The 19,381-nt window shown below is 39.7% G+C and overlaps 1 protein-coding gene across 1 annotated transcript in view; it reads left to right on the plus strand.

The window, feature by feature from the left end:
- Positions 1-19,381, plus strand: part of gpr158b (G protein-coupled receptor 158b) — a 52,302-nt gene that overhangs the window by 28,162 nt on the left and 4,759 nt on the right. Inside the window, exons 5-9 of the mRNA XM_026314147.1 lie at positions 20-88; positions 7,762-7,871; positions 9,461-9,699; positions 13,528-13,666; positions 17,553-17,658. Coding sequence (XP_026169932.1) covers positions 20-88; positions 7,762-7,871; positions 9,461-9,699; positions 13,528-13,666; positions 17,553-17,658 — 663 coding nt within the window. The remainder of the gene's footprint in view (positions 1-19; positions 89-7,761; positions 7,872-9,460; positions 9,700-13,527; positions 13,667-17,552; positions 17,659-19,381) is intronic.

The following is a 19,381-nucleotide window of genomic DNA, read 5'->3' on the forward strand; positions in this document are numbered from 1 at the left end:
TCTTTTTCCTCATTAACAGAGCATTCGCACATCTGGTCTCATTCTGCTGGAAGCCATCTTGTCTGGGGCTTTACTGCTCTATTTCCCAGTAAGTTTCCATTTTGAACTCATGTCACCCACAGTTTAACTCATTATCAAATCACTTGGCGGGTCCAAGATGTTTCAGAATAAAAACAAAGTCAGGTTGATCATTGCTGTCAACTTATGATGAATGTTCAGGCTTGAAACACTATGCTGGCTTTTGTTTGATGTGCATAAAATAGCAAGGAAATATCGAGATATGATCATTTTAATTTGATAGAAAAATCATGTGTAGTAAATATTGATTTTAGCATTATATGTTCACATTTTGCAACCTGTGTTTAAGTTTGCAATCTATAAAATGCGTTGTTGACCATGTTTGAGTAAGAAAAACATAATTTTCAAATAGAATTTTGTGTGTTTTTTTAATGGCAGTATGTTGGTTTAGTGAAAATATAATTGTTAGGTCATATTGGAGACATGCTAAACAAAGATAACACTGGCATGCTAATCATTTTATAATGTGGTTTATAACGATAAAACACAGTATTTAGTATGGCCCAAAAATCTAATTTGTAAGAAATGCATCAGTCAAATAAGCTTGTAGCAGCACTGTGGTTAGTGGTTATCACTGTTGCCTCACAGCAAGAAGGTTCCTGGTTTGAAACCCAGCAGGGGCCTTTCTGTGTGGAGTTTGCATGTTCTCCATGTGCTTGTGTGGGTTTTCTCCAGGTACTCTGGTTTCCTCCCACAGTCCAAAAACATGTATGTCAGGTTGATTAGAAATTGCCCATAGCATGGTCCACTGGAGAAGGAAATGGCAACCCATGCCAAAATCCCTTGCCAAGACAACAACAAACAAATAAGCTCACTTTGGTTAAATACTGAAGTCAATCCAACATGAAAATGGCCAGTAACAATGGCTTTACAGAGAAAATGCATATCATAAATAGCATCAAAAATGGCATCATAATAACATCATAACAGTTTATAAGATTATATTTTTAAAATGACGGGGAGTTCATTTTAATGTTTACCAAAAGAATTAAACCAGTACTTTTAATAAAAAGTGATGGCTGTTGCCTATATTCAGAACAGAATACCTTACTATTCAAACCAGATGGTAAACCCTCCTACTTGATTCACAGTTTTCCTCTACAATAGGTGTTGTTATAGTACTGTAGTTCTGATCATCAATAACAGAGTTGGACAGCATGAGCATGTACAGTATGAGTTTGTATTATTGTACATGCTCCTTTGCCAGCCTTTGTGTTGTCTGTATGTGAGCTGGTCCACGTGGGTGGGTGCCAGCGTGCATTGTATACATGTGTATTATAACTTGTGCACACATCCCACAGTGCACCTGGAGTGCTGCGTCAGAAGCCCATCTTTAGAAGGGAAACAGATGGAAGAAACCTGTGTGCCATGTAACACAGAGATCTGATGTAACCGGGGAATTCGCTCCCTTTCAATACTTGCACAGAATGCCAACAGTGAGCCGCTGCTGTCCTCAAACACAAAGTCTGATGGCTGGATGTTAGCCATTTTTAAATATATATATATATAAAGAAATCTGTTGAGAAGAAAGAGCTTCATCGCATTCGACTGTTCGTATTCTAAAGTTGCTGGAGTGTTACCAAAAGAAAGATATTTGCATTTGAATGGAATGCCTGGTAGTTTTGTTGCAGCAGATAAAAAGCCTCAGGTGTTGTAGGTTTATCCTTATGTGACCATGCTTTGCATATTTTTCTGCTGTGATGCTCAAATGGATTTGATTTTGCACCCATCCATCCAGCCTCTCCTCCATTCACCCCAAGGATAACTCAAGTACCAAAAATACCTCCCCAAAAATATCCTGCCACTCTTATGCTCACACACACTTGGATAGACTCAAGGGTCTCTTTTTCCCTGTGCTCTGCTGTTTCTCCTTCTTTTTCTGCATTTCTTAGCACATTTCCTGCTTGTCTCTACTTTTTCTGTGCCCCCATCCTTACCTCATGTTTTCCTTTTATTACCCCCTCTGCATGCACCCGCTCCATCTCACCTTTGTGTCTGTCTCTCCCACAGACTTAAGGTTTGTTTCTGCTTCTGTTTCTTTTTTTTTCCTGCTGCCACAAGCCTCCTCAGCTAAGCTTGGTGCAGTTGCTCTACTCTGGTGCTCAATGCATTTTTAAACAGTCCATCAAGTTCTAGCACAACTTGTTTTAAAAATACATCTGCTGATTAATTGATGGAGAAGGCATAGGAGGTTGGATGCAAACCAGGAGGGCCACCCTGTCTTCAGGATGGTATAAAGACATGGCTTTTTATTCTGCAGTCCCTTGTGACTTTGTAGTCCACAGGTAGTGCTGGAGAAAAGGTGTCCCACTATGTCCGTCTGTGTGGATGTTGTTACTGTGTGTGTGTGTGTGTGTGTGTGTGTGTGAGGGTGTGTGTGCGTGGGTGTGTGGGTGGGTGTGTGTGTGTGAGTGTATGTGTAAATGCAGGATGGATTATCAGTGTGTTTAAGTGGATTTATGGGTATGCGATTGTGTGCATGTGCATTTGCATCGCTGAATTTATGAATGTGGGTGTAAGAAACAGTGTGGCCTACTTATATCTCGTATTTGCAGGAGTGATTTATTGTTGTTCGACCAGAGAGCTGGAAAGCTCTGGATGTTTGCTCAGGAGGCAAAAAGATGAACGTGCCAGGCATGTTTCCAGTGTGGACCACAGGTTAGCAAGAGTGAGGCCTAGAGACGAGAGGACTAAAGGGAGATAAATAAGATAGATTAAGATTAAGAATTTACTTTATTCATCCCAAACTGGGAAATTCCCCTCTGCATTTTAACCCACCCAAAGTGCACACACACACAGCAGTGAACACACACCGTGTACACACACCCGGAGCAGTGGGCAGCCAATGCTGTGGCGCCCGGAGAGCAGTTGGGGGGTTTGGTGCCTTGCTCAAGGGTCTCACCCTCAGTCATGGTATTGAAGGTGGAGAGAGCACTGGCTATTCACTCTGCCCCACTTCCCTCGCAACTTTCGGGTTACAAGTCTGACTCTCCATCCATTAGGCCACGACTGCCCCCAACAGTGAAGCAGGGAGGGTTTGTAAAGAAATATATTGCCTGTTTTGATATTTGGTCTGTGTGTTGCTCTTTCTCCCTATCTGTTCTCTACACTTCTGTTTATGATTTTGATTTCACAGTCACCTGATTTGAGCAGTTTGTTGCTTCATAGAAGCAGAGAGGTTAAATATAATTGCTATTATATCCACATCCATCATCTATACTCACTTATTCCTATTTAGGGTCACAGGGATCTGCTGGAGCCTATCCCAGCTCTCTTTGGGTCGAAGGCAGGGGTCCACCCTGGACAGGTGCTACTATAGTAATTATCCAATTAAATTAATACAAAAAGACATACTTTAATGTCATTTTGTATTAGGTTTTTAATAAGTGTTTGTATATAAAGAATGCATAAAATAACTACATACATATATATAGACACAAGGTTTGTGAGTTGCAGGTGAATGTCCTGTAGCAGCTAAAGATATTTCCTTCACAAAAGCAAAACAGAGATGAAAGAGCCGTGACTATTGGACTTTCATTTGATGAGTGTCCACAACTGCTAATTTTGTCTCCTGACTGTTTGATGGCTCCATCAGCCACAGTTTACTACAGTACCACACCATATCAACTTTATACAGTGATAATATGTAGACGTGTATAGAGTTTGTTGTGCTCCTCCCCAAGTGGCCACAAAATTAATGAGGGTCGGTTTAAAATATTAGTTCATTGACCACAATATATAAAAACTGTTTGTGTACAAATTAAGTTGTGAATAACATTGGTAGATTTCTAAACTTAATTGCGATCCACAAATCTTCATTTTTCCAGGAAAAGACATTCTTTGTATTATGATGATAATGTCATTCATAAAATCACTGTAATTTTGAAACTTTCACTTTCTTTGAAATATGAAAATATTAATTTTCTTTTCAAAATGGATCAAATGAAAGCCATTCTTTTACTACATACCTGTCTGTCTTCCATAAACCAACTAATTTATGAGATACTGAGCCGCAACAGTGACTCACAGGCAGTAGTGGAGCATTAAAAAGGAACAGCTATAATTCGTGTTCTTGGGTATAAAATGCACTTGGCTCCCTGTTCTCTCATGATCAGCATACCAATGACAGACTTTTGCACGCTGAGGTCTTGATGAGGAGTGTGGACGTAAGGAAACTGTTGCTGCTGCTGCTGCTCTGTGTTTTGTGTCTGTGCCTTTTGCCACTTTCTAATCAGGAGGTGAGAGAGATGTCTGTGAGTGGACAGACTCAAGATGTTAGGAGAGTATAATTGTGTACCCATGTAGATTTTGGGAAAATGTTTGAAATATCTCTCACCAGTTGTAGATTACTGAACAAACATGGCAGAATTACGATGATCCAAAGCAAGAAACAAGCCGCAGTTTAGTTCTCTGCTCATGATCCTGTGTTGTCTCATCATGAACATCTGTTTTACGTGTAGCTCTTGACACAGTGGCAAATTTTCTATTCTTTCCTGTCTTTTTACCATAATGTACACTTTACCATACATTTCCACTGGCAGTAATACAGAGTGCACATTTTTATTCATATTCCCAGATACACTTTAGTGTCTCCTTTCTTTTAACACATTATATATCCAGACAGTTATAGCCTCAGGGTTGGCTGCTTGCTTAGTTAAGTTTGCCACAGATGTTCTGTTCTTTTCTGAGCAAAAGGATTTACAGGTGCTGATGTTTCTTAATTATTCTGGATAGCTGCTTTCTCTTGTTTGCCAGTGCAACGTAAGAACAGTAATAAATCACAGACTGTACTCCTCAGGGTTGTAATTTTATTACAGCTTTGCAGTTGTTTGAGGTCATGTTGGAAAACTAAGATATTCAATTACTGATGACTTTTAAGCAGAAAAAAACCACAGAAAAAAAGCATTTTTATTTTGTTAAATACATTTCCCCAAACAACCTCTCAGAGCTGGATATTTAGTGTGAGATATTATGGATATCAAAGTATTCAACCATCCATCTATACATTAACTGTTGCCCTTATGTTGTGTTTACATGACCCAGCACATATTAGGTAGGAAGAGGACTAAAGAATCTATGAGAAATGCAGGCAGCTACCCAACAATACACAAGAAGTTATGCCCTTGTCTGTATTTTGTGATTTTTATATTAACAAAGCCTCTAGTAAAGTTAAATAATGTGAAAAGAGTCATCATAGTGGTAAATTCACAGATAATTATTTATTGGCTGAATCTGCAGCTCTACAAATAATTCAGTGCATTTCATTGTTGGTTTGACAGCTTGTTTCATAACTGTTTTTGTTCACAGGCAGTTAAAGGTTAAACAGGCGAGATCATCCTTTAAAAAATGATCTTATAGGTTTGTTAGCAGCTCATTATGACTTATAGCTACAATTTATTTTTAAGCCATGTGAGCCTGAGTGCTAGACTCGGGTGAGGCAACCTTAGTCTTTACAGCAAATTCCTTATATTAACGTTTATGTTTGAGTGACAGTGCTTCGCTGTGGTTAAGGTAATTATGATTATAACAAAGGAGGAGATCATGTGATGCTGTTGTACAATGGGCAACACAGAGGAGGGGGGTGAGTGTGGATGGATCGACTTTAACACGACAGCCCACACTTTAAACTGACCAGGCCAAAACTATTTCTTTTAGCACTGTCCATAAGTGTTGTGTAGTATTATCTAACCTTAACAGTATAGGCTTACCTGTTTTAACCCAGGGCAGCATGGTGGCTTGGTGGGTAGCCCTGTTTCCTCATAGCAAGAAGGTTCCTGGTTTGAAACCCATCAGGGACCTTTCTGTGTGGAGTCTGCATGTTCTCCCTGTGCTTGTGTGGGTTTTCTCCAGGTACTCTGGTTTCCTCCCACAGTCCAAAAACATGTATGTCAGGTTGGTTGGTGACTCTAAATTGCCCATAGGAGTGAGTGTGAGTGTGTGAGGTTGTTTGTCTCTATGTGGCCCTGTGATGGACTGGGGACCTGTCCAGGGTGGACCCCTGCCTTTCACCCAAAGAGAGCTGGGATAGGCTCCAGCTGATCCCTGTGACCCTGGTTAGGACTAAGATAATGGATGGATGTTTTAACCCAAAGTGCTGGTTCTTTAAACCTAACCAAGCTGTTTTTAGGCCTAAACGAAACCTATAGGATATATCATTTTGTCACATTGTAAAGGGTTAATTTTTTTCCTAGAGTAATTTTTAACATCTTGTATGTGGCATATTGCACATGGATTCATATCATCATTTAAATTGGCAGGCTTGTTGCAGCAGGCATGTGTTCAGCATAAAAACCCACTGTACCCCACCTGCCCAGCACCAAACAACAAGATAACAACCAGTTGGTGAACATTTAGCAGTTGGATCACTGACCAGAAAGAGCAAGTTGTCAAATAGTCCTTGTTTTAAATCAGAGCAGAAATGACAGCGAAGATTAGACTTCCACTCATCAAGTCGACTGAAAGTGTTTCAAATTAATGGACTACTCACTGCATAAACAAGCCACTACATGCCATATCATCTGACAGTATATTTGAGTTGTGTTTACAACTTGCATCTACTCCAAGTGGCCACAACAATCAAATAATGCAGGTTTAAGCACTAATATCAAAGACAGTGGCAGGTGGTTGAAACATGATTCATTTTTTATTTGCATCATCGGTCAGGTGGCTTCCAACATGCAACAATCTTGGCTTAAGTGAGGCTTTTAACAGGCAGTAATCACATGTTTAAACTTGAGTATCCTTGCATGCTTTGTGTGAATTAAAGCAGAGTACATTTAAACAGCAAGACTGAGGAAGCACTCATGCATTAGCAATACAAAGAGTATGCATCTAATAGGTGAGTGAAACAGGTTTTCTTTGCTTCACTGGAAAGAAGCACAGAGTCATTGCACTGGCTCTTCAGCTTCACTCAGGTCATTTATGATTTGACATGTGGTGTCCTGCTGAGATACACACTAGTGAAATGAAATGAAGCTGTAATAGAAGTGCAAATGGGGGCTATAATCTTCACAGCTTGGCATACGACTTGTCTCTTCAGACCCTGTCGCAACCTCGTCTTTAACTATAATAGGTGCAAATAAACCTCACACCAAGCAGAAAATGATAGGCTGCCAGCCACTGTTAAATTCTCAGCTCTACTGAAAATCAGGCAGTGACAAAAACGATAACCTCGTGTGCACATGTGCTAGCTGGAAAATGTTCATGCACAGTCAAATGCAAATCAACATGCAAATAAATCAGTCACACATACTCACTTGTGGAGGATGTTAAATCACTGAGATATGGAAATTAACCCTTCAAATTCCCATATCTAATGTGTTGAGACATCTGACATATGAAAAACATACAGCTAATCTGTGGGAGCTGTGGAGGTGTGAGATATCTGTGTGGCCAAATCTGCCTCCAGCACTGGTTCACACATGCAGGCGGACTCATCTCATTTTTCTTTCTGAATATGAGAAGAATATGACAGGAGTGGATGTGAAAGATTTGGTGCTCGCAGGGGAAAAAAAATATTATCTGTGTGTGTGTGCGTGTGTGTGTGTGTGAGGGTGTGTGTGTGTTTGTGTGTGTGTGTGTGTGCGTGTGTGTGTGTGTGTGTGCGTGCGTGCGTGTGCGCGCGTGTGTGTGTGTGTGTGTGTTTTACAGTGTAAACACTAACTCTTCTGTGCTGCTCTGCAGGTGATGATCCTGTACTTCCATCCCAGTGTGTTTCGCTGTATCCTCCTGCGGTGGGTTCGCCTCCTGGGTTTTGCTATCATGTACGGCACTGTCGTCCTCAAACTGTACAGGTACTGAAACTAAAACAAAAACTAAAGCAATGGGATAAAACCATGAGTGAGATATAAACCTTTTTTTTCTTAAATATTTCTTAAATATTCCTATTGCTAATGAAAATACTGAAGTGAAAGCAAATAGATAAAGATAAAACTAAAAACAGGCAAGCCTTTACACTCCTTGTCTACTCTCATCTTCGTTCTGCTCCTCTTCTTGTCTGTTCTTGTCGTTTTTCATCCTATCCCCTCCTTGTATCCACATTCTATATCCTCTCCTCTGCTTCCTCTGGTTGTCTACTTTCTTCCTATCGCCTATGCTTTCCCTATCTACTCTCCTTGTCTATCATATCCTTTCCTCTCCTCTCATCTCCTTTCAAACCCTTTTCTTGTCTTCTTGTCTCTTATTCTATCCTTACTTCAAATGATCTCTCCACTGCCTCTCTTCCTACCTCCTTTCCATCGCCTCTATTCTCCTTCTCTCACCTCCCCTCCCTTCCTGTCTTAGATTTTCTCTACTCTCTTCCCATATTTCCTCCTCACCTTTTCTTTCCTCTCGCTTCTCACTCCTCACCATTCCTGTCTCCTCTCCTCATATTAACTTGCCCTATGAGTTAGCCCTTTCCAAGTCTTAATAATTCCGCTCCCTCTCAGACTGCAGACATGGGTGCACACACACGTACTGGCAGTCCTGCCAATAACCACATTTGAATTTCACAAGAGCGCCTGCTGTATTTATTCATTCAGACACGCACACATACACACTCATGCCCTGCTCTTCAGCTCTGAGCAAGTGTTGGAGAGATAGGAGAAAGGGGTCAAAGGCTGGCCAGAGTGTTCCCTTGACAAAATTACCAATTTGACTTTTTTCTTAGCTCGCCGGGTGTGAGGTTTGCCTGGGGGCAGGTTCTTACAGCCTGGTCCCACTGAATCTCTCTGCTCAGGAGAGAGCGGATGAGTACAGCAAATAGAGAACTGACTACTTTCCTGTATAATTGGATGGTGATAGTTATATAATTACATGCTATCTTTGTCCCCATATAGGTGTAGCATCAGATCACATTATGCTTCTCTGACTATTCCAGCTGATGTGGTACATTTAAATTCCCTTTACAGAGGTGGTATTGTCTTGTGTACATGCAGAAAAATACAGTAAATACAGTGCAACCTATAAATAAACTGCTTCTGGATGCAGCAAATTAAAAACACTGACAGCCTGAAGACATTTCTCAGTGGTTATTATTCCCTTCGATTTATACAATTTCTGAATCTGAGCAAAAAAAAAAAAAAAATCTGTTGCTTTGCTTCTGTATTTGTTTCTTCACTTCCTTTGCCATCTCTTTAACTCACCCTGCAGCACAAGAGTTATTACATCATTAATTAAACCAACCATACATAACAAATATGAATGAACTGGAATAACAGTACCTTCTTCTCTCTGTCCTCTTTTTAATTCAAGTGGGCATTTTAATAAGAGAAACAGGCAGGGGCGTGAGTTGTCAGTGGCAGGGAGAGCATCTCTTATTCAACTTAGCTGCTCACCACACTTTCATCCAGCAGGCTCCATCATTCAGGCTACCTCTTTCTCCTCTATCTCCCTCTCACAGGGTGTTAAAGGTGTTTCTGTCCCGCACGGCTCAGAGGACACCTTATATGACCAGCTGGCGGGTCCTTCGATTGCTGGCAGTGATTTTGCTGGTGGTGCTGTGGTTCCTGGTGGCCTGGACCTCGGCTGTGTGCCAGAACCCCGAGCTGAGCCGGGCCTTGATCACTGCGGGCCTGACCCCAGAGGGACTGCAGTTTAGCATGTGTCTGCTGGACCGATGGGACTACATGATGTCTGTTGGTGAGTGTGTCATCCCAGGACACGAAATCATTCAGCAGGAGGAAACTGTGATGGTACTTAACACTTAACTATAAGGAGCTTTTGGGCTTATACTGTATCTTGTGTCCAGGCTGCCTGGGTACAGCTTAAGATTATGTTTACTTTCCCCTTGGAATAAGCTGTGGATAGGGTGTAGCTGAAAAACTGCCTGGTATGACTAGTGATTCCTTAAACATTTTGGTTGTAAATGCTAGAATTGTATTCATTTCCCAATGTTTCTAAAGCTATGCTGCATTCAGCAAATACATATCTGAAGGAAACATAAGAAGATGTTTTTAACAGACATTATTGAGGATGTGTCTTTGCAAACGGTTTTACTGGTACTGACCACATCCCTGAAAGCAGGTTTTTAAGGCATAATGTATGAAATGCTGAGGATGAAATGTCAGCGTGGTCAAATGATAAACAGTGTGAGGTTTTAGAAACTGATGGTCACAAAAGGGCACTTTCCAACCTCACAGATTTGAGTTTTCTGAAGTGAAAAAGAACCATTTCCATTTAATTTATTCAGTGCCGTTCTCTCCTATGCATATGAAAGCTGACAATACCAGCAGCAAATGTGTGCACACAAATAGAGGCGAAGGCAAATTTGTTAAGCTGCGTCTTGAAATTCTAAGAGAGTCTTAAGCACATACATCCATTGTTGGTCAAGTGGCAAATCATGTCTGATAGAAACAGCAGGTACAGGGCAGGGAATCTTGATCTTATATACAGTAATTGTGATATTCTCCTCTGTTTTGATGTGCATTATGTTGGAGATAAATAGAGCTACTACTTCCAACAGTCATAAAATGCTCCAAAGCACAAAACACAGTGTGTGCTTGCCAAAAGGCACCATTGTCTTGTAATGGATCTGACTATTCAGTGCCCTGCCTTCGAAGCAGCATTAAAAGAAAGAATGCTGATCTGAACCTGAGGTTAAATGGATGCAGCTGTGAATTTTGATGATGTTTTGCATTGTTTAATGTAACTTTCAGTTTTACTGTGTGTTAGGTTAACAATGGAAAGCCCTAATAAACAAGATGAAGTACCCTTCTCTTAAAGAAACCAGGGCTGCCACTAGGATGAAAGCAGAATGCCACAAGAGAGAAATGTTATTATATATTTATTTTAATAGCTCTCTACCACATGCATGTCTCCAAGGACTTTCCAGAGGATGAGCACATCTTGTTTTAACTAGGCAATAAAATAGTGTAATATATTATGGAACGTCATAAAACATATGAAGGCAAATGAAGAGCAAAGAAGAAGAGCAAAGACTCTGTCCCCTAAAGCACACAAACAATCAGTCCTTTAGCAAAAAGAAAAACAACTTTTGTATAGCCCTTAAAATGAACAGAATTTAGAATAGAAATGCTCTTCACACGACAAGCATTAGGAGTCATCAGCTTGTTTAGGAGTTGCTGTTTTTTTCCCTTTGAGTACCCCTGAAGAATCACACTCTTGTGTGTGCTTTACAGTTGCCTCCTAATGACAGATTCTTGAAGCAGGAGGCAGTGATGGGCACCTCTGAGAAACCAGGCTGACAGCATGGGAGACTAATCCAGTTTGGAACGAAGGAAAGGATGGATCCCTGAGAGATGCTTGGTCTGTCTCTTAAAACTGATAGAAATAGGCAGAGAGATGGAAGTGGCAGGAAAAAAGAAAGAGAGGAGCCTGTGAAGTATGGAGCGTGTAGGGATGTGGGCAACGATGCAGAGAGTTTTCCACCAGCTGAGGAGAGGGGGGGACTTGAGAGGAACAGAGCTGGTGAAAGGACACACTGGAGACAGGACAGAGGAACAGCACTTTAGTGCGTGTGTGTGTGTGTGTGTGTGGAGAGTGTGTGTGGAGAGTGGTGACAACCTCGCACAAACACACTGCTTTAAATGGATTGAAACATAAATCTCTCTGTTTGTGCTTCTGCATCTGTGTTGTGTGTGTGTCAGTGTGCATCTGTGTGGGTACTAGACAAGATAGGAAATGAGGGGGCCCTGCTGTTTTCTCTGACAGCCAGTGAAAACGTGCTGGTGTGCTCAGGCTATGTTGAAGGACAGGAAGCACCCCATGATGCTGCTTGGGAGATTTTAGCCGTCCACAAGCCGTGGTGCAACACTGTACCACGCTCGTGAGAATTAATCCAATTGCTTTTGTCATAATGCTGACAAGGGAACACATGTCTATCTAAAACTGAATAAATCATCCTCATTCATTTTGTCCTGAAATGTGAAACAAAAGAGAGCTGATGCAAAACACTATTGATAAAGTCAACAATACGCAATTAATTTGAATCTGCAATTAATCCGCATTGCAGTTGGAATTGTTCTGCTTTCCCTCTTGCAAGTAGCTCTCCATGCATCCCCATTCAGAGGCTAAGTATCACATAATTAGTTATGATTTATAGACTACGTCTATTCATGAATATGAATGTGCTGTAATCACTGTAAAGACTTTATGGACTCATATGCAAACACAGTCCTTGGCACAGTTTCTTGGCGCTTTTTCCTGTCTGCAAAACAAGCAAACAAGCTGATGTTATGTTGTTCATTTCATATACAGCATATCATAACTGAAATACACTTTATGGGAAAATATATTATTTTTTTTACTAGCAGTGAAAGAGGCATCATCTAATTGTTCTATACCAGGCAAATACAAGAATATATTAGATTTCTCCAAGACATAATTTCATACCTCTTGAGTGTATCAACCCTTAAGGAACCTTCTTCACCACATTCAAAATAATTACTATTGATTTTTGCACCAAATGTTCTTCAGGATTTCATTTCTTTTCACTTTAGATGATAATGAGCTATCTGCGTGAATGTATGGTGCTGTATTAGTATCTGAAGTATTTTGGTAACTGTGCAGACAGCCAGTGTTTTAAATCCATCCTTAAATCTGTAAATTGCAGCAGGGATGTGTGACCTTGGTGTGATTCGATGACAGCAGAGACGTGTCAACATGATGTCGATGGAGCAGCTGCCTCACTGGGGCGAAACGCTGCAAACACGTGGAATTTAGAAAGAGCTACATTTAAAATGACATCATTGCCCATCAGCACGCATTGACAGCAGGGTTAAGGACCAACCTTTGCCAGTTTTTCCACATTCAGGGAACAGCGCTGCTTTCACTGAACAAGCATTTAAACAGATATTCTATCCATTTTGAAAACATGTTATTTCATGTCTGTTGTGTCTGTGCGTTAAGTCCTGACCTGGAGCCAGGATGTCATTAACCTACTGGAGCTTTGCATACAGACTGGAAACGGGCTAACAGCTGGTCCAGTCCACCTAACAACACCTTCAAAACTCACTGTTCAACATGTTATGTCTCATTTATTTAATCCACAGACAAACAGAAAAGCAACAATACTGGGTTCTGTTATCACACAAAGTTGCCAGATGCTGTACCATCATGTCCTCCTGGGAAATGAATTAACCACCTGCTCAGATCAGACATTTTCAGTTTTACATTTCTTTTCATTTGTATCGACTACACAAAGATAAATCTTTTTCATTAACAAGCTTCAGGGGTGTCATGTTTTTTTTTTTTTTTAAACTTTTATTCAGAGCCAGGCTAGCTGCTTTATATCTTTATGCTAAGCTAAGCTAATCTAGCTCTTGGAGAGATAGAGAATGTGTCACAAAACAAATATTAGGATCAGAGGAGGAATTATATGCTAAGGAATCTTATTTTTTCAATGGGAAGTGAAGATTTACTTTAAGACAGTGAAAACAATTAAGAAGCCTTCAATGCCCTTTGACCATCTCTGTAACATTTTTGTTGTTTGTGCGTTTTATTTGCCAGCGGAGTTCCTGTTCCTGCTGTGGGGTGTGTACCTGTGCTATGCCGTCCGAACAGTCCCTTCGGCTTTTCACGAGCCACGTTACATGGCTGTGGCCATCTACAATGAGCTCCTCATATCAGCCATCTTCCACATCATCAGGTGAGTGGGAGACAGTGATCAGCTGGATTGATGCTGACTGAGAGAGAAAAACAAACAGGCGAGAGACATGGAGGGGACACATACGAGATATGAAACTATGACTGTAGCACGGTGAAGTGGCTCGCTTGATTACCATCTGTGTGACAGTGATAAGGGAATGGTATCAACACTTTGAAGGATCTTAGATGAATTAACCGTTTCTTATAGCACGAGGGGTTGTCTAATCTAAATCACAGATATTGGCCTATTGACATGGACATTTCAAGTGCTGAACATGCCAGATGAACGGTTGCGTGCTCCCACTCCTTTCACAGGGAAAATGAACAGATCAGCAGAGCACAGGGTAAGACAGTTCAAGGGAGGTGAATAAAAAATGTCTTCCTCAGGCAGAGACACAGCATAGATCTGTTATGTCAGAGCCCGAAATAAACCCTCTGTGCCCTGTAACTGTCTTTCTGTCTGACAGAGGTGGAAATTTATTACTCTACTTACAAACTGCATTCAGTTTGGTAACTCTTTTGCTATTTCCTTTGAACGTTAACAATTGTCGTACTGTACATTTCCTTGATAATACCTCATTGAGGTATTTACTGGATTCCACATCATAGGCATGTCCTTACCAAATAATTATGTCCCCACCCAATAGTATCTTTTTGTATCTTTTACTTAATGTTTCAGTTTTCAGGCCCACAGCTGTGTTCACTGAAACTGATTAGTTTTTCAGCTAAAGCCGGCAGCTGTTTTCTGCAAAACATGCGATAAACCCACTGTCCACAGAGCAAAATCTCCAGTGTTAAATCAACACTAAACTGTATTCATATGTGAACAGTAGAAAGATATAAACACTTTTTTGTTTTAAATTAATAATAGAGTTTATTTAACACTGTGCTGTGCAGTGCTGTTCCAACACCAAAGTGTGACAATATGTTAATATTGTGTTTTCAGCTTTTGCTGCCGCTCCCAAATGATCAAGAATCAGCGATGGAGCTTTAAATTTGATCACTTGAGTCACTATTATCCATGTTTTTTTTTTTTTTTCATTTTGTGTTTTTTACACTAAATTATGCAGGATAAAAGTATAGCCTGAAAGTTTGTGTTAACAATTGGGTAAATGTTTCAAAGCTGTCCTACTTTCATAAACGTGCAAAATATTTTGCAAAACAGATCTGAAGCTGGTTTGATGAATTTAGTTTTACTCACTATTCTTTTTTTTTTAAAATTATTTTACTATTACTATTCATGAATCCGCTGCATGAAAACCAACTTGTGTTCTGTGTGTGTCTTATTTGAAGAGAAGCTGGTTTTTATGTTCTTACAGTAAGTCTGAGTATGTGGGTTTTGGCCATCAGAATTTTAAAAAAAGGTACCTAAACTAAAACAAAGACTTTTAAACCACAGAGCAATTTGTCGATCCTACTGCAGTGGGAATAAAATTTGGTCAGGTGCTTTTGTACAGAGGCTGCAGGCGCCTCAGGCAAAAAGTTCCATTTTGTCATACTTTCTCTGATAAAATTGTTCATGATTGAATATTCTTTCATTTAAGGCAATGGTCTATTGTGCTCAGTGGGATAAAACAGAAAAAGATCACATGCTTTTAATCTGTTCAGAAAGTGAAAAGTCCAGTGGGTACACCTTCATCACTGGTGTGAAACTGTTATAAATCACACTGTTCCTGCTTGCTAGGGAATGAAACATTAGCATTTTTTTTATTTTTGTTTTTTATCTTTTTTTGTGAGCTCACATAGTCTGTCTGCTGCTGTGGTCCAGAGATAAGACTGGACTTGTGCTGGATACGTGTGTGTGAGAGAGAGACAGAGAGAGAGAGAGAGAGAGAAACCTCTATATATTGTGAGTTGTTTCCACATCATCCATCAGAGATCCTCCAAGGTGGCTCGGAGGTTGTTGGTCCTCTTTCATCACTCTAAATAATCGTATTCACATTCATGATTCACATTAGACATCCAAAAGCATAGTATGTGTGTGTTTTTCATCATCCTTACCCAACCATACACACACACACACACCCACAGAAAGATCTTTTAACACACTTTGCAGAAAATATACAACACCTCAGCTTGATACATTCTATATAACTGCAGTGGTGTATTTGTCATGGTGTCTGCTTGTGACTGGCTATGGAAAATTGGTGCCTGAATGCAGCTACTTGTTAGATCCCATTTAGGCTTTTGTGTACTTTTCACATTCTCCAGCAATAATTGGACCAATTACCTGCTCTTGTCCCTGTGAATACAATACGAACTATGATTTAAAAGAACTACAATAATAGCAATGATGACATGAAGCTTTTAAGAGGAACCACAAAACTAAACTAAAGTTGATGCTGTGAGCCTTGACGTGGATACTTCACATGTCAGGATTGAAGCAGTGGTGACAGAAATAGGACACAATTCCTTTGTGCGAAATTATTAGATTTGGTGTTGCCGATGGTGACAGAAAGAAATATCTTTTCTCTCTTCTGTAAAAAACAGTGTCAGAGGATCCCAAACTGTGATCGGGCTTGTGTGGCTCAACATAACACAAATATATGCAGCCAAGCCACACTTTACAAGTTAAAAAAAAATACATTATTTTAAAGTAATGTGGCAGTGAATGAAGGGCAGGATATTCAAAATCCCATGAGTTTACATTCTACTTAACATCCATTATCTGTACCAACACACTGTTCAAGACGCAGGGTACACACATGTCATCACAATGTTAGCAGGATGTTGAATATATAGGGTACATCTGTCACAGAACTAATCTGTAGGCAGCAAGACCAGCTGTACTACACACCATATGCATCATGAATCTACACGTTACAAACAGCCAAACTGTACAGATGCAAACAGACGGAAACACAACTGGAACAGACAAATTTCTGAGGGACAAACTGATAATAATGTAAAGTCTAACGGACTGTTCCAGGTGATTCAGGATCATGATATTGTCATAGCCTTAAACCTGAATGGAATAAGAAATGCCACATCATTCACAGTAGTTTGTACCAGTTATGTGCCTGAATTACATGCTCACTAATGTGGAAGCATGGGGCATTATGTGGAGTTAAGAAGGGGTATCATTGTTTAAAACCCTCACATGATGAGCGATCAGAAAATCAACAGGCAATTTTAGCAACTTTTTGGGCATTTTTGTTTTTACTTTGATAGTTGAGAGTAGGTGACAGAGGATAAGGGGAGAAACAGAAGAGTATAATGACTTGCAGCAGAAGGTCTTGGGTTAACCTGGTCTCTGATTAAGTTAAACCAGTGATTCTCAGATTGCAGACCCCTAGGCTGCACAAAGTCTGAGCAGAGAAAAAGTGGTACACGCTATAAATGGCATAATCAATAACCATCTAAAAATGAGAGTTTACCAGAGAAAATAGCGATGCAGACAGAATTTCAAAGGCATTAGAGGAGGAATTACACGAGCATTTCACAGCAGACTTGCATGCTTCAATTCATCCATCAATATAGAATACAATGCAAGGCGTCATAGAAAAACATATAGATCTTGTAGTGTCAGGTATAAATCTTAGCATCTACTCTGGTTGCAAGGCATTCAAAATACGTTTTCCTTCAATTCAAAATAACTGCACTCCCCTCAAAACCATGTTTAGGTGAACAAATGTCTCATAAACTCTACAGATTGAATTTCCAAAGCAGACATCTGGTTTCAGTGAATTGGTACTTTTATCATTTTCACACAGTACTGTTCTTATGCAACTGCATTTTTTTTTCTGGTTTGAGATCGCCTCTGGTGTGTGGTACATTTAACTTGTTATCCTCATCCAGAAATTCACTAAGGAAGCTTTTTTTCTGTATTTGTAGTCAGTTCAAAAGGCCTTCAGGAAAGACTGTCTCCTGCTGATGTTTTCCTGCAGGTTCTCCCTGGTGCCAGGATTACACCCTGACTGGATGCTCATGTTGTTCTTTGCTCACACTCATCTGACGGTGACTGTGACTCTGGGCCTGCTGCTTGTCCCTAAGGTAACAGTTATTATTACTTATTAGTTTACTCGCCTGTAGGTCAGTGGTTGAAAATGACCAAATAGATTTAAAGTTTTGAGTCACTTATTACTTTACAAATTAAAATGCTGTTTACGCTGATTGTTTCATCTGCTTTAAAAAATACCATTGATACTGTATATTGTACATAATGTCATATATATAATAATATTAATATATCAGTCACAACACATTTTACTAAAAAAAAACAAGTGTCTTTGCATTTAATACTTAAATCACTACTTTGTAGAGAAATGATTAACATGCAGAGGAGGATTTAATTTGGACAAGCAGATACGGCTGGATACTTTTAAATTGTGTTTTCACTATCTTTCCACATAAACTGGCTTTGAACATGTGTTCAAGGGTAGGAAAGCCCACAAAGCAGGAATTTAAGAATGTGCAAATGAGTGAAGCTAAATGAAAGAGGATATTACTGTGTACTTATTTGAAAAACAGCTAGAGACAATATTTAAAAAAAATTAGACACAGTAGGACGAGTGGAGTAACGGGAGCTGCAGCTTATGCTTGGAGCGAGGACTGTCCCAATAAAGAGTTCAGGGTGCTGTCTTTGCAAATCTAAGCTTGAGACAAACCAGATGCCATTTAACTACATACTCGGCTGCATATAAATGGCTTATGTGCACCACAAATTGAATACTACTGCTACTGTATCTTATTTAACTAGCGGTAGATTATATAAGAGAAATGTACTTTACAAGCCAATTTAATTCTAACATTACTTAAGTTAGCCAAAGTATTCTGAGCAGGTATCACAATTAGGTAACATTAAATTGAATGAGTTTTGTATCAGTGTAACTTATATCCACAGTACAACTGTGTGCACAGAAAAAATTACTTCATTACTTTTTACTCTGTTTGCATTCGTTATGTAACAGGAACGCCAAAGGTTTAACTTCTCATGAGTCCAGGAGCAAATCCATGAGTCAACAGCCACACAACAAATGGAGAGCCTAAAATGGAGAAATAACTTCCAGTTCACTAATTAGAGTGTCTGAATTAAGCAACTGAGACCATAATGACTTGTAGAAAGACTAAATTACTTAGTGTTTCTATAGAGAATTTGATGCTTTTTTAATTTAAGAGTCAAGATTTTTTGGCACCATCTTCTAGGGGCCATCAGTGGCAATTTATCATTGTTTGCTCTGAAGTTAGGCACAAATATAATCCCACACATTCAAGGATGTACAGTAACTGATCAAAAACAAAGAAGAAGAAGTTTGTAATGAAGGCTAAATTCAATACAAACAGATCATAATGGTTTCTTTCAGTTAATTAATCATGGTACAGTAAGTTCATTTGATATTAGTGATGTACACACACAAACATACACAGGCACATTTGCTGCCCTTACCTTAAATTCATTCAAACTGTGTTAGTGGTTATTGTAATTTAGCTAAGAACCCCTGCGGGTGTCTTTATGTTTAATCTCTCAAGTCTGATGGAAAACATTTAATTCTCCTGCTGTGTGAGAAATGCATTACTACATCAGTGCTCTCTCTTCTTTCATTCTTTCTCAATTAGGCACCTCAGAAGTGCAAGTCAGTTGAGTGCACTGGGATAATTAAGCACAATGGGAGGATGTAAATCTCACACAGCGTCTGTTCCTGAATCCGGGCTAAATATTTGAGTATATATTTGATGTTCATGCAAAGCTAAATATTTTGGTCAATTAAGTCAAAAT

This window comes from Mastacembelus armatus, chromosome 17 (assembly GCF_900324485.2).
Source record: "Mastacembelus armatus chromosome 17, fMasArm1.2, whole genome shotgun sequence".
Taxonomy (NCBI): Eukaryota; Metazoa; Chordata; class Actinopteri; order Synbranchiformes; family Mastacembelidae; genus Mastacembelus; species Mastacembelus armatus.